Source organism: Tachypleus tridentatus, chromosome 12, assembly GCF_004210375.1.
Source record: "Tachypleus tridentatus isolate NWPU-2018 chromosome 12, ASM421037v1, whole genome shotgun sequence".
In the NCBI taxonomy this organism is placed as follows: domain Eukaryota; kingdom Metazoa; phylum Arthropoda; class Merostomata; order Xiphosura; family Limulidae; genus Tachypleus; species Tachypleus tridentatus.
In genome coordinates, this window is record NC_134836.1 from 14875834 (window position 1) to 14892428 (window position 16595).

Below are 16595 nucleotides of genomic sequence, written 5' to 3' on the forward strand. Positions count from 1 at the left end.
AACTGCCAAGAGTTACAAAGTATCTTGATGACATCTACACTATTGAATAAATATTACGTGAACGAGGAAAAAACAAAAACAAACAACATTATGTAAAATGGAAAGGATATCCTGATAAATTTAATAGTTGGATTCATAATCAGTGATGACGAGAAACCCACTTGTTGAGAAATTTATATGCAAAAACGGCTCGTTTGGGCTGAGAAAACACTTTACATAGAAGAGCGAACAACGTTTCGACCTTCTATGTAAAGTGTTTTCTCAGCCCAAACGAGCCGTTTTTGCATATAAATAGTTGGATTCCTCAAACAGATATGAATCGTCTGCTTTGATAAAATGTTATGTAAACTATATTTCTTATTATTCAACATAGATCAGTTGTATGTGACGTTACCAAGTAACAGTTCTATGAATTATTTCGCTACTAATAATTTATCACTTTATATCACTCATCTTTCTAGATCTATTAACCTTGAAGGATCGTGGGAAGTGGCCTTGGTCGAATTACATTTATCTACATAGTTGACATAAAGTGCATGATGGTACAGGATGGATATCATACTTTTCAGGCTCTCATTCTGTTACCATAATTGATTATATTAGACCAGGTCATTACAAACAACCTGAAGATTTAATTAGAATCTTAAAAACAGTAGAAGATACACTTCCTAAACCAGACAATGAACTTATATTTACTTACGATTCGTTTAACCGAAAAAGTAAGCATGAACGTAAATGATGGAACCTCTATAGCACTCGATCCAGTGCAACAGTAGACGTTAGTATATTCAGTGACCGACAGACGACTCATCAAATTTTCTATATGAAAATCAGGAAATGAATATCTCCCTGTAAAGGTAAAGACTGTTAAGCCTAATGGTACTTCTATATAAAAAAAAAAAGGATAAAAATACCTTTGTACCTCTAAACGTGTTACTTCATTCTCTGTTTTCTCAAGTAGATGTACAACTTAATGATAAACTCATTTCTTCGTCTCACAGCAGGGACGTAGCCAGAAATAGCCATTGGGGGGGGGGGGAGTTTCAGTGCTTGATGCAAGCTCGAAGCCATGCTACGGGGGTCCGGGGGCATGCGCCCCAGTGAAATTTTTTAATAAAAACATAAAAGAAAAGCCTGAATTATGCATTCTGAGACTACCTATTATATTATATTAATTATATTAATATTGTATTAAAATCATGCAAAAACTCTGATGAGTTTTAGACTGAATATTCATTGCTGCTAGTGTTTGTCTTATTTTTTAATCATAAATAAATATATAGGCCTATATATATAATATATAACTTAAGAGTTAACGGGCCCAGCAAAGTAGGCCAACAGTCTTGTCATGAACATATGAAATATAGAGTCATTCAGGAGAGTGCAAAATATATGTATAGTGTCTATAATCTGTATTCAAATGTCATGGACAGTGTATGTTCAGATTCCCTGGATTTCAAGAATTAACTTCACAAACAGTGGGTGGCACCGTAGCAGGCTGGCAGCACCATGGCACTAACCTGGTACCATTGGCGCCATTGAATCATTCACTATAGATGGCGCCAATGGTACTGTGAATGTGACGTTGACAAATAGAGATTGCGATAAACAATCATTCACTATGTCAAGCCTGAAAAAGCAAAAGACACAGCATGGGTTCTCTAAACCCATTCATGAGGCTGAACCTGATCAATCTGCTGCAGCCAATCGGGTTGAATGAGGATTGTCAACTGAATTGTCAGTCATCACCGTGGTTTTCTACCAGTGCTGTCACTACCACCTCAGGTCCAGTCTGAGACATTGGAAATTTCTGATGATGTCAGCGTTGGTAAACAAATAAGTTGACTCCTCATTATATTAATTTTGTATTAAAAATCATGCAAACACTCTAATGAGTTTTAGACTGAATATTCATTGCTGCTAGTGATTGTAGGCCTACGGCTAATTATCTACATGTATGTACATTGTTTACTATGTTCAAGAGAAGCCCTCTGATTTTAAATGATGTTTCTTCCCAATGTATTTGAGCTAATTTATTTTTCCTTTGATTTCTTAGGAATCCTGATACAGATACCTCAGCAATGGACTGAGAATGTCTTTTGAAATGTCAAAAACGCGAATTTTCTGTTAGCCATTTTAAACTTATTAGAAATTTCTTCAGCTCTCGTATGATTAATTATTTTCTGACCAACTTGTTTCGAGTTTACATTTTTAGATGAACAGTTAGTGAGGAATTCGTTTGAGTATTCTAGCTATAACTAATAAACTTTTAAAGCCAAATATTATTTTAAAAAACTTAACAGTAAAAATTGAATTTAACAAATGTCGAAATTAGCTCAAAACAGTTAGATAATTTCATAAATTAACTTTTAGAACTGAAGTATGGATGAGAAAATTAGTAGCATGATTTAAAGTATAAGTTTGAAAATTCGAGAAACAGAACCGTCACTGAGTTTTCTCATTTAACAGTATTTTATGTGGCGTGCTTTATAGTTTTACAACAAATGATAATAGTTCAGTAATATAAATTACGATTAGGCAAGGTGCTATTCAGGCTTAATATTGAACTTTCTAAAATTGGTCGGAATATTAAATATAAAATTAAAAACAGTAACTTTTGTCTTTCTCTTCAGTTCTGTCCAAGAGAACACCTTTCATTTTCTAATGAATTAAAAACTATGTGCCGTGATGTATAAAGTTCCTTGTTTCTTTTTATTTCAATTTATTGACCGTATTTGCTTTGTAGTAGGACTGAAAATACATTTTTACTATTAATTCACAAAAATAATTTAACAACTTCAGATACAGAAAGGATGGAAAGGAATATAACTTGTTCCAAAATGTCGAAGAAATGAATGGAATGCAATATAATTTACTGTAGACAAGGTTTGTTTAGTATCTATCCTCTACATTGTCAGGCCCGGCACTGTTCGACTCGTAATCTGAGGGTCGTAGGTTCAAATGCCTGTCACATCAAACTTGCTCGCCTTTTTAGCAGTAAGGACGTTATAAAGTGATGGTCAATCCCACTACTCGTTGGTAAAAGAGTAACCCTAGAGTTGGGGTGATGACTAGCTGCCTTTCCTCTAGTCTTACACTGCTAAATTAGGAACGGTTAGCGCGGATAATTCTTGTGTAGCTTTGCGCAAAATTAAAAAAAACAAACAAAAAACTCTACATCGTCTTCTTTTTATATCCTGATCAGCAACCAATGACAAGCTAAAGAAACAAATTCACAAAGATCAAGGTGATTCTGAATGTAAAATAACTTTATTTTGAACTATAACACAACTTGACACTTCGACACTACATCCATAATGACACATCATAGGAGTGTACTCGTTAAAAAAAGAAAAACAATGTTCTTGTTCAACTTGTATGTAACTTGCAAAGCAAATTCTGTTGATCAAAGTGATGTATGCAACTCATGCACCTTGACTGTCGAACAAAGCAAATAACAAATGCATAGGGAATTGAAATAAATAAAAATCAGAAAGGTTTGTTTATTTAACCTATAATCATATAAAGTGTTTGCTGTTTGTTCAGTTAAAGAAAGAACAATCAAGACTAAAATAAGTTATTTGTTTTGAGGTTAATAATTTCGACAAAGAACAGATAAAGCAAGCTATGTTTGATTTATTTTCAGTTTATTTGTTTTTGAAATTCGCTCAAAGAAAAATTAAGGTCTGCTGAACACTAACTTAAACATTGCTTTGTTTTTCCTGTATAACTACAGTTCAAAGAAGACTGTTATCAAGCATTACAGACCAACCCGAAAAAGGTGATATTATCTTGAACAAGTCTGACTGTATTTGCTAAATGAAGTATAGAGTTGGTGACTCACAATAATCTCTTAATTAATAATAGATACCTGAACCTTACTGTATGCATTTAGCTAAAAGATGCGTTTTGACGTAGATTAGGAGGTTTAAAATAATGAAGTGCAAAATAACAGATTGGAAGAGCTTTGCATATCTGACTCTTAAGTGTTAAATGACTAATTTACGTTATTTATCGTCTAACAATAATATAGTTAATCGTTAATTATTTTGTTCGTGAAATGTGACAGTTTAGTAAATTGACTATTATATAATGGATAGTTTTAAAGTTCAATAAACTGGATCCATTTTCAACCTCAAAATCCACTTGCATAAAGAAACAATATCCTTATAGAATATATTTTAAATGAATAGCAAGTGAACTATTTAAAAACAAGAGAATACAACAGAAGTGTCTTCTTTATTTAACACTTGTAGCAAGATCACTTCAATGCTATATACTTCTATTTAACACTTGTAGGAAGATCACTTCAATGTTGTATACCACTATTTACCATTTGTAGGAAGATCACTTCAGTGTTGTATACCACTATCATGCTGCTAGATAGAAGGATAAAGTGTGTAAAAGTAGTCTTCAACTCTCTCACAAGCTACACAATGGATCACCTCAAGGAATCAGCACAGGCGACCTTACTTATTGGGCAAACTGGGCAATTGACCAGAACCCCACTCATGAATTTTCTTATCGTTTGGGAGTCACATTTTATGAATTCTACTCCAGGCTATAAAATGAATAAGAACACCCCTGAAAATCGGACCCTAGCTTTTAGCGTTGTAAGTCCGAAAATGCACCGCTGAACACCAGACGAGACAAAGGACACATTCTATCTTATTAAAGAGAACATATATAAACCAGAAAATCAAAACCTGCAATCAAACAGGTTTAATTACTCTTGTATGAGTGATCTATAATACCATTAGAGTTTAAATACATTCTCAAAACGGCTGGTATGGTTATTAAAACTTAATTAAAATAAAGTACAGAACAATGTTTCGACCTTCTTGGGTCATCTTCAGGTTAACAAAGAATCATTTGTTTTTAATGTTTTTAACTATTCAATAACTTTATCATTCTTTTCATTCGATTATTAGTAATTGCAAATTCTATAAACGTGATCTGCCACAAATTTGAAGTTAAATACCTTTCATATATTTTTGAATGACTTCAACTAAAGTATAGAAAGCACACTTCTACACAAACTATTAATTTTCAATGGTCTTAGTTCATAACTAATACAAGGACGCAAAACATACACCACATACACGATATTGTAATGTTGTCATAACTTGAAAGAAATTGTAGTGATGAGCCAGTTAGTTTTGATTTATAATACCACTATAGAATCCACAGTGATGTTTTCTCTACCTTAGCCGGCCCGAGGGTCGCGGGTTCGAATCCCGGTCGCACCAAACATGCTCGCCTTTCAGCCGTGGGTGCGTTATAATGTGACGGTCAATCCTACTATTCGCTGGTAAAAGAGTAGGCCAAAAGTTGGCGGTGGGTGGTTATGACTAGCTGCCTTCCCATTAGTCTTAAACTGCAAAATTAGGGACGGCTAGCGCAGATAGCCCTCGTGTAGCTTTGCGCGAAATTCAAAACAAACCTTCGCTATAGTTGGGGTGAACACATTTCTTAGAACCTTCAGAAAAATGTCTTGCTTTACATCAGTTACCCTGCAGAAGAAATTTTAGCTGTTTTTAACAGTGTGACATGACCACTCAACTGTTCCAGGACACACATTCCTCTCTTCTAATGTAGCACCTACATGAGTTAAAGTAATGTGTGTGAAAAAGTATATAAGCTAGCAGTTCTGAGAACTAATCCAGAGCAACTTCTTCAAGAAAGACGTATTGGAGATCTTTATGCGTTTAGAGCTAAAAGTATTCTGCAGGAAACGCTTCATGTAATTTCAAATAAACGAACAGCTGAAATTCTTATGGTAAGTACATATATGCACTAACAGAGACAAAGTTAATACTATTATAATTATACACAAAACTAAAATATTATTTGCTGTGATGTAGTTTTCTTGCAGTATTCGTGCTACAGAAATTTAGAGTTATGAAACAGTAACTATAACACCAAGGTCAAAGATTGAGTATACAGACACAAGCACTTTAACACAGCATAGTCGTCTTTCTTTAATACAGTTAGGAAGCTTTTATTTGAGATTGGACTTTCTCTGGAAAGAAATCAATAAAAGGTATCAAATCTCTATATATTCAACAGTAAAATAATTTAAATAGCAACCTTTGATAAGGAAGATTTTTGCAAAGAGGGTGAAGAAAACTTGAAGGTGACAGAAAATCAGAATAATGACGCTAGTAATCACGTGGTGAATAAAAGTCCGCACTTTGAACTTTTGTAATCGGCGGCGTAGTGCTCGCGAACTAATGCAAACCTAGTGAGCAAAGTTCGCTATGTATAATAAAGGGTTTTCGGAAAGTCACTGTGCACTTATATATTTATTAACAGACATATTTCAATATAGAATACAGGAGGTAAATATGAATGACAATTATAAACAATGTTGAAAGTGGCCCCCGTTGGCATCAATACAGGCCTGGATCTTTCTTAGTTTGTTTCTAAATACCGCTATCAGTTGCTGGCTTGAAATAGAGTGAATAAAATATGACTACAAAACTGCACAGTGACTTTTTGAACACCCTGTATGTAATCGTGAGTTCTTCCAGAGTAGGTGACAATATTAAGCTGCGTTTTCACATTCCATTATGTTTTAGTTAAACAAAAAGTCTACATTTGTTCCACCAAGCTATAATAGAATGAATCTTCAATAATTTAAGTCTTCTGCTCTTACCATGGAAATTTTAGTTTCTTAGTGACTGTAGTTGTTAGCATATTTAAATTAAAGTGTTGTTGAAACATGCTCGTAAATCTTGTGAAAAAAGGTTTTCTTAAGATTCATAGCTCAGTGTTGAAATATATGTAGTATAGAAATGTTTAATGCAGATATAAACTTTATACAATGTATAGCTATTGTTGTTGTTAATAAACATTTTTTTTTATTTAAGAGAACTTTTAACTCATTTTTTATTCTCACTTAATACTCCTCGAATTATTAACCTGTGTGCATTACTACCAACTGCATCATATTATTTTAATGAAATAGATATTATTTGTTATACCATCTGCCCCACTGACAGAAGCTAATACAATACATATTCATTGAGTAAAGTTAGGATCTACTGTTAGCATCTCCTAAGGGGCCTGGCATGGCCTAGCGCGTAAGGCGTGCGACTCGTAATCCGAGGGTCGCGGGTTCGCGCCAAACATGCTCGCCCTCCCAGCCGTGGGGGCGTTATAATGTGACGGTCAATCCTACTATTCGTTGGTAAAAGAGTAGCCCAAGAGTTGGCGGTGGGTGGTGATGACTAGTTGCCTTCCCTCTAGTCTTACACTGCTAAATTAGGGACGGCTAGCACAGATAGCCCTCGAGTAGCTTTGTGCGAAATTCCAAAACAAACAAACAAAGCATCTCCTAAAATCAGTTGTACTGTACCCAGAAAAAAGCAGCTTGAGTACAAGAAAGTTTAAACGCACATTCCGCAGCCTAGTGGGCGAGAAGACCCCAACTACCAGGATCCTGGTAGGATTTTCATAGGTAGTCAACCTTTTTTTTAATAGTTTGTACATTGCATAGTCGTGGTCCATCATCATAGGTTTAGCTGCTCCTCTTCACCTCTTGAAAACTCGAACACAATTGATAATTTCTACAGACATTGCAGAAGAGCTTCAACCGATACAGCTCTGGAAGATTTAATCGGATAAGATCATCATTACTAACTATGAGCTACTTTGGTGGAACCATGACTGACTGAAGAATGTTAAGAAAACACTACAACAGGTTTCGTTGGACAGAAGGACGTCAGCCATAGCAGATTCTGGGCAAAATGAGCCTGCCAACAACTTACGGATGCAAGTAGTCTGCGTTGCAGTCTTTTCGAGTAGGATGTGGCTGAGTGGTCAACGTCCTTAACCTGTGGCATCAATAATTTGTGGTTCGTTAACTGTTGCTATAAAATCGTTATTTTCTGACCATGAGCACCTTATAAGAGTGACGAATAATCAAATCCCACTAATTGGCTACATAAATAGAGCCAAGAAGAGAAAAGTAATATAAAGTTATTAAATTTAAACAAAAAACCTAACAACTTAAGTCTACCTTCTTTGCTTGAAAATGTTATGCATAAAATTATTTTTTCAATAAAATATTTGTTGCCCATAGGACCAGTGTTACATAATTATATAACATTTATTCATTGTTTAAATCCAAAGTACATTGATTTATTTCCTTGTTATCATATTAACTATACCATTACTGATTATCATCATAAACTTATAATTATATGTGTTTTAAAGATAATGGAAGATAAAGTTTTAAACATTACAACCAGGAAACAATAAGCTTTGAATTTCATATACTGAAAAAAAGAAACAAATGATACGCTAGAACCTCTTAAAATAAATATATACCATCAAAAATAATTTTAAAAATGTCTTCCCCACACTGCAATTCTTGAACGGTTGTATTTGTTTGTTATTCAGCAGAAGGCCGCAGAATGGTTGAATTTGAGGAATTTAAATACTTATCGAAGTAGACTGGGAACTGAATTTGTATTGCGGCTATAAATGGGTGAAACAGTTCGAAGGAAAATGATTAAAAAACCAATATCGGATGATGTGTGGAATCATGACACAGAAGACTGACCACATGAGTAACTTCTTGACACGGATAAGAGAGAGAAAGAGACATAAAAGAATTATAGCTTTGAGTCTAACCTGACTGGCGTAACTGTATCTGAGAGATACGAGAATTTCCGATTCGTTTATTTTTAGTCAAGTTCAAGATTTAAAATTTTAATTTGCAATTTAAATCTTGAATTTAAGGTCATTGTAACCTGAAACATTAAAACCACGTAGTAGTTTTAGTGAGTTCGCAGGGTTGATTGTGGTGTCAAATTTCCAGACGAATATACAGTAACGTCTACATTACTCTAGTCTTCCGCCCCTCGTATCTCATTGTGCTGACCTTAGACCTCGACCACAGCTGTATCCTGTTGGTACGTGGAACAACGCATATTCACTGTATATATATTTCATCATTCTTGCTCGAACGAAGGAAGCAAAGAAAACATAAACATAATGATTCTGAGTCTTTTAATCAGCTTAGCTTTAATTTCACTTGGAGCCTATTGGTACAGGTAAGTACATAGTTTCACAACTACATATGTTCATTTTTGATGTAAATTTGATAAACAATACTGACAAAAAATACTGACAAACAATATACAAAAAATAATACAACAGTTTCGTGCTGACGAGAAACCCACTTGAAGTAAAAATGTATCTCAGGACGGTTAGTATGGTTAACCCAAATTAACCTAAAGATGACCTAAGAAGGTCGAAACGTTGTTCTCTGCTTTATTAATAAAAGTATTAATACCCATACCGACCGTCCTGAGATACATCAATTCTACAGTTTGTCACTTGAACTAACTATGTGCTAAATAAATGTAAAAATAAATTATGTTTTCTTGTGTGCTACGCACTTCCGTCTTATATTTCTTCCTTGTAAATTTTAAAAACACGCTGTCTTGTTTTCATACTGATTTACACTATTGTGTTCGTGACTTCGTCTGTAGTAACCTTACTTTTACTACCGTACTCACATAAGGTTAGACGTAATGCGATATTTACTAAGTGCTGAGCAGCATAAATAAATAGAGAAAACATGTAAACCAACATAATATCGTTCAGCTTGACATTGTTTGGTATGACAAGTGATTTGATTTAGATCACCGTATGAGTAATATATATTAAATAAAACAACTACAAATATATGTTACGTGATAGCTAGAAGTGATAGAACATACATAAATTTAAGTCTCATATTTAAATACTGGTGTGAATATTATTTTCAATGAAAGCAGTTTTACGCAAATAAACCAAGTAATTTAGTATGTTGTGCTTATATTTCCTCATCGTCAATACATTGACAAGTTGTATTTTATGTTTTGCATATTACATTGCTCTCCTGATATGAGACATGATCCCTTGACAATAGGCCTAATGGTACATTATCTTTTAGAACAAAATCATAGAACTTCGATTTGTCAAACTTTATTAAAAACTCTTAGTTTTATCATGAAACTGCATTTGGTAGTTTTAATGCTATTTCATTGTATATAAATATACCACTGAATGAAACCATAGACCTCAACATACACTGCTGGCCGAAATCTTAAGGCCAATGAACATAAAGAAAAAATATGCTTTTTGCATTGTTAGACTCAACCACTTATTTGAGTAGATCTCCGAAAGATGAAAATAAGAAAAGGGAAAATAAAAATAAAAACTTTTTTTTAAATAATTTAACAGGGAAAATGTGAACACTATGAAATTAGCCTAAACAGTAGTTGGTTAAAAGTTTAAAACCGTACTGAAACGAAGCGTTAACCAGTAAACACGTAACGAAATTTAGTCATTAGTGTCAACATCTCCCACTGAAATCTCCTATGTTGCATTGAGTAAACACAAGGCAAAGACTAAAAAGTTGAAAGAGTTTGAACGTGGCAGAATTGTCGAGCTGCAAAAGCAAGGTCTCTCTCAATGTGCCATCGCTGGTGAGATTAGGCGTAGTAAAATTGCTGTTGCAAATTTCTTAAAAGACCCTGAGGGATAAGGAACGAGAATTTCAAGTGGTCGGCCCAAGAAAATTTCGCAGGCGTTGAGCAGGAGGATTCGACGAGTTGTCCAGCAAGACATCAGCCGATCGTCGAACCAGGTTAAAACCCTTACAGACGCAGAATGCAGCTCAAGAACAATAAGACGGCATCTACGAGAGAAAGGCTTTATAAACTGTAAACGTCTTCAAAGGCCACGCCTCCTTTCACACCACGAAACAGCTTGGTTAAACTGTGCTGAGAAGCACCAAACATGGGACATAGAAAGGTGGACAAAGATTTTGTTCTCTGATGAGATAAAATATAACCTGGATGGTTCAGATGGCTTCCAACGTTACTGGCACGATAAGGATACCCCACCAGAGACATTTTCTACACAACACAGTGGAGGAGGTTCCATCATGATCTGGGGTGCTTTCTCCTTCCATGGAACAATGGAGTTTCAGGTTATACAGGGGCGTCAAACAGCAACTGGCTACATTGCCATGTTAGAGAGAGCATACTTATTGACTGAAAGATTTACATATATTCTTTCCGATGCTGTTTATTAGGATGTGTCTCATGTAGCTTGCTGTGTAACCTTTTTGTAAACATTTGACTCAAACTTTTGACTTTGACAATCCCACTTCTTAAGTAGGTTACGCCTTGTCTTCAACCGTATTCAGAAGATAATTGCTTCTAACTGGTACAAAAGATTGTATAAGAGGCCCAGAGTCTTAAATGTACAAGAAAAAACGGAAACAATGGTTTTCTTCATACTGCTCAAACGTTATTTCATTGCAAGACAATTTAATTTCTAACGATTCCAGTGTTTTTATGGTTACTTGTCTGTTAAGCCAAACATTTCAAAAACGTCCATGCCATCAAGAATGATAGCTGAAGGTTGTGGGATAATTTTAACAGCAAGTGAGCTATTTCAAAGCTGTTTAACAAATATTGGCTTTAAAGTAAATCGGTATTTGTGTGCATTTGTAAGCTTCTACTCAGAACAATAGGAATCATACATGCAATTAAATCTTGTTAGGTTTGCAAATAATTTATTTGACTTTTCTCTGGTTTGCTTTTACTTCTCTAAGTTCTCAACATCTGCTTTCATATTTTGTCATAGAATTGAACAGTTAGAGAAAATATTTAGTTTTCTTACTTGAAATCTGCGTAAATCTTCTTTCCAACCACTAAAGTTGCCATCACATTTTTGTCTACTTCAGGGGTAAGTGGTGCAAATACTCCAATAGAGAAGCTCAACAAATGTTCAGTCTCCCAAATAAGTTTTATAACGTTTTCTTCAAAGCATTAATCAGATATTTTATTGCATTCTTAATTCATGATTTCCACAAATTTTGGTTTGTATTCGTTCTGTTTGGCCTTTTCTCTGAGAACATTAACAAACTAGCTTCAATATTTAATAATAAATTATAATAATAAACTGTGTATTTCTTTCTCCATTATTTAGTATGCAAAATTATTATATATTTTTCATTGTGGCCACTTTGAAGGCAATAAGATATTCAAGTGATTTACTTAGCTTTATGTTTTCTTAATAAAGCGCAGTTGTTTGCTATTCACATTCCCGTAAGAGAGAGATAACCTATAATAATCTATCAAAAAGACAGTTCTTTTTTGCTGGTCAATCAGATAATCATTATGGATTATTATGCTACAAAAACTGATCATTTTTTGACTATAATGTTTGGCACAAAGTTGGCTTTGTTTATGTTATTGTCTTTTCATTCGTAAAGCTAAACTTACCGTGGAGACTCAGATTTTGGAATTATTTTCTTTCGTTTCAGATAATAAACTCCAGAAGTGGTTGTTCTTAGCTTCAAACTGGTTATCTTTGTTGATAATTTCTTCAATCGTTACAACTATTGGTATTCTTTCAAAAAAAGTTTGTCTCTCTCTTTCAAAGCTTAAACAACTTCAGAGAAGTTTGAAATCTGAGCTACATATATATTGTGCATAGTTATTTTATCTGAGGTAAAGGTCCCTTCTTTGGAAGAAGAGAAAGCTTCAAAAGTCTGATCTATAAGGTCCAGATAAGACACCCTGAATGTTCTAAGTGGCCAAATTTATTTACTTGGGTATTTCATGTACATCCAATGATTCATCAACTAATTTACATTCCACTAATTCCCTTTACTTACTTGAGTTTTTAGGATGATTTTTTTCTATCAATAAAAAACATTTCAAACCAGCATGAAAATAACTTCATAAATCGCTTTATTAAATCTGATTTCCCTGTTCTTTTTTTGCCCGTCCATTAATCATGATACAAAATTACCTTAAGTTCTCTAAAGTCAGTATCAAAGTGATAATTATATTAAAAGATTCTACAAATATTACTTGGACAGTGGGTATTGCTGTTTTAGGGCATTTATTGAGAGCATATACCCAACACTGTCTTAAAGGACAAAAATGACTGAGTGGTATAATGCATTGGGAAGCTATATAAATGCTGGAATTGACTGTTACATTATAATTCCTCCGCTGAATGTGAGTATAACACATTATTCCTCAGGCCATATCAAGTGCTGTTTCCCTCCCACACATACTTTGAGTGCACAATAGAATATGTTGCTAACACCAAATAAACTAAAAGAAGCTAAAAAGATATAATATTAAAAAAAATATTTTATAAAACAACAATATAAGAACGAACAAACGAGATGTAAATCAAAAACAAATGTCAATGGCTTGCAAAATATACATACAGTGCTAAGATTTAAAGAGATATTGAAATTCGGTGTCTACCGTTGTAAGTGTGCAGACATACCGCTGCGCCACTAGGGAGCATATTGTAACCAATAAACCGAGTCCATAAGTGGTAGAATACCAGAATTGTCTATTCCTTTCTAGACCGGTTGTCAGGATTAGTTGTTTTTTCCCCACAATTAGAATACTTAAATAAATTATACAAAACTTTCTGTACGCTTTCTGTATAATATCTACTTTGAACTTTAAGAAAAACGTTTAATTTGGTCGGATTTTGGAATATATATATATATTTTTACGTTGCTAAATTTCCAACTGGCAAGAGTGTGACTCAAGAGTTAGCTGTGGTGCTGATGACTAACTATCTGTCTTCCCTCTAGTCTTTCACTACTAAGTTAGGGACGGCTAGCGTAGATAGCTCTCGTGTAGCTTTGCGCGAAATTCATAACAAAACAAAACAAAACAAATTTTATTTGAAAACAGTTCTGAAAAAAGGAAAAACTTTCTCTCATCTTAGGCTTTCTATGCTTTATACTGTTGATCAGCTTTATCTGGTTTGATATATTTTATAATTTTTTTTAATATGTTATTTTTCTAGTTCAATCAGCTGACTTCTTGCTAATAAATCACACAAACACGATATAACTGGTAAATATTTATAAATTAACCATGAACTCACCTTCGCTATTACATTGGTAGTGTGATATATTTTATAACAAGATTATTAAAGTTGTTCATTTAAAAAGAGGGAATAGGATTTTCAAAACATTACAGATAGCTCAGAGTGAGAGTGCAATCGGAAGACAGTAAACAAACAAGCTTAGTGTTGAAAATTATTTCTTCAAGCTACAAATCCCCATTTTAACTCTCCTAAATATTACATTTTTAAGGCATGGATCAGAAGGATTTCTGAACTACATTGGAGTCCCCCGGTGAGACAGCGGGTAAGTCTTCAGATTTACAACGCTTGAATCAGGGATTCGATCCATCTCGGTGAATAACCTGTTGTGGTGTTGATATAAGAAAACACACACAACTATACTGGAATGGTGCATGAACTAGATTTTGTAACCGCACTCGTTTTATAGAAACATGCACATGCAATGCATGTTGGTTAGTTTTATATATATATATACATAAAAAGTTTATAGTTGTTTTTTTCAAGTTGTAGTGTGTATAGATAGCCATACGAATATTTCAATTTGTATAGTTGTATGCATATATATATTCAATGCAAATATAACACAATATGTCATAATATAATAGTATATGTATAAAAATAAGCATTTCTTACGGTTGTTATCATTCCCCCGTCCTACTTTTCACCTGCCCCCTGCTAGTACAGCGGTATGTCTACGGATTTACAACGCTAAAATCAGGGGTTCGATTCCCCGCGGTAGGCTCAGCAGATAGCCTATGTGGCTTTGTTATAAGAAAACACACACACACACCTTTTCACCTGTGTTTATCATAGTAAGGCCGGTCACTATATGTCTACTTGGAAGAATAGAAATAAGATAAAAATTCAAGAGATAAAAGCTTTTCATCTAAAGCATCTGCAAGATGAGACTATTGTGGTTTGCATAATAACTTCCAACGTGTCATGTTATAATAGCTTCCAACGTGTCATGTTACAGTAGGTATTTCTGAGAATTGTTGATACTCTTATTATTGAAGTTTGTTTTGTTTTTTTTGCTCATGGAAGACAAACTTTTTAATGAAAAGGTCCACTATGGTATTGCTTACTGCTTGAAAAGCATGTTTCTTTCATGGCTGTACCATTTATTAAACGTCTGGAGACCACTGTTATTGGTATTTCTATTTATTGTATTTAAACTGACAAACACAGAAATCGGTGACAAAAGCCATCCATCTGCCATGGGCAACAGTTCACAATATAATTAAAAAGGGCTCATGTATGAAAAGTTAGGGTGACAAGGTTATAGGTTCACCAAGATACTTCTTGTCCTCATATCTCCTGATGAATTACCATACACCAAAAGCAGCTATAGAATAAAGTGAGCATTAATGCTATTCCATACGAAGATATATAACTCCAGTTACCAAATGCTAGGTTCTAGGGATTTCTGTATAACCACACTGTTGAAATTAGTGTTTAGACTCTCCCTAGATGTATTATAGATCCTTTTACAGTGAAACTCTGCTGTATGGGTGTTCTACAGCACATTGTCGTCATATTGAAGATGCCCAGACATGGTGTCATATACTTTAACGATATGGTGAGGCTTCAACATTATTTCATATAACATGATCCGCTCCTGTATTCTCTGCCCTCTTGACTAAATCGATACATCGAAAACAGAATCTTCCATCTGAAATGATTTCATCATAATTATTATAGCCTGCTATTCACTCTGGTGGAACTCAAACCTTTCTGTAAGCTGATCTGTACCTTTGTGCTCTAGCGGTAATTTTGAGGGTTTATAACATTAAGATTCAGGGCTTTCTTTTATGTGAGCACAGATAAGATAGCACGTTACAGCTCTGTGTTTAAAAAACAAACAAAGCAAAACGCTTACTATCATTTTGTCAGACATACGTCAGACTAAAAAACTCAAACCTTTCTTATCATGACCAAAATACTAAAGAAAGATGAGAAACCACACCTTAGTATTTCACACTGTAACAAGGATTATAGAAAAGGTTTTAATAAGGTTTCTTTTTAAACAGGAGGAAAACGTAGCAGTTTTCCAACAATTTTCAAATGTATATTCTCGTGGCTTCACTGCTTGCTGAGTTAATAAATACAATTTTCGCCAAATTTTCAAGAATTGTTTTAAGTATACAAAGAAATATTCGAAGCAATTATTTTGTAAAACGTTTTATAGAAATTTTTTAAAGCGAAAACAACTAGTTCGTATAGTAATTCCATTTTATGTTTAAAAGAGAGCGCAAAAACCAGCATATCTTAGAGTTTAATTTGCAAAGTATTAGTTAATATTATTTATTATATATGCGACAGATTGGCTCAGTTATGATTATTTTGATGGTATAGTTGGCGAAGGAAGCAGACGAAATTTTTCGAAGATTTGGGTATACCAGGTCCTAAGCCTCATCTCATAACTGGTAATCTTCGAGAATATATCAGTAAGGTGAGATAAAAAACTAAATTAAATTCCTGTATTGTTTAATTTTTCTAATATTTGACAGAAATACCTTTCAACTATAGGTACACATCATATTTAGTAGGACTGTTTACGTAGATACTTTTCCCATGTTATCTACAGAACGTACAATTATTTAAAAAAAATCATAGACAAATTATGATATCGAGGAGCACATTAATTATTACTGTATAACTAGACGTAATTTCGCAGG

The 16595-nt window shown here is 34.0% G+C and overlaps 1 protein-coding gene across 1 annotated transcript in view; it reads left to right on the top strand.

The window, feature by feature from the left end:
- Positions 1–8907: 8907 nt before the first annotated feature.
- Positions 8908–16595, top strand: part of LOC143234920 (cytochrome P450 3A5-like) — a 28494-nt gene continuing 20806 nt past the window's right edge. Inside the window, exons 1-2 of the mRNA XM_076472619.1 lie at positions 8908–9062; positions 16273–16369. Of these exons, the coding sequence (XP_076328734.1) occupies positions 9004–9062; positions 16273–16369 (156 nt within the window). The 5' untranslated portion in view covers positions 8908–9003. The remainder of the gene's footprint in view (positions 9063–16272; positions 16370–16595) is intronic.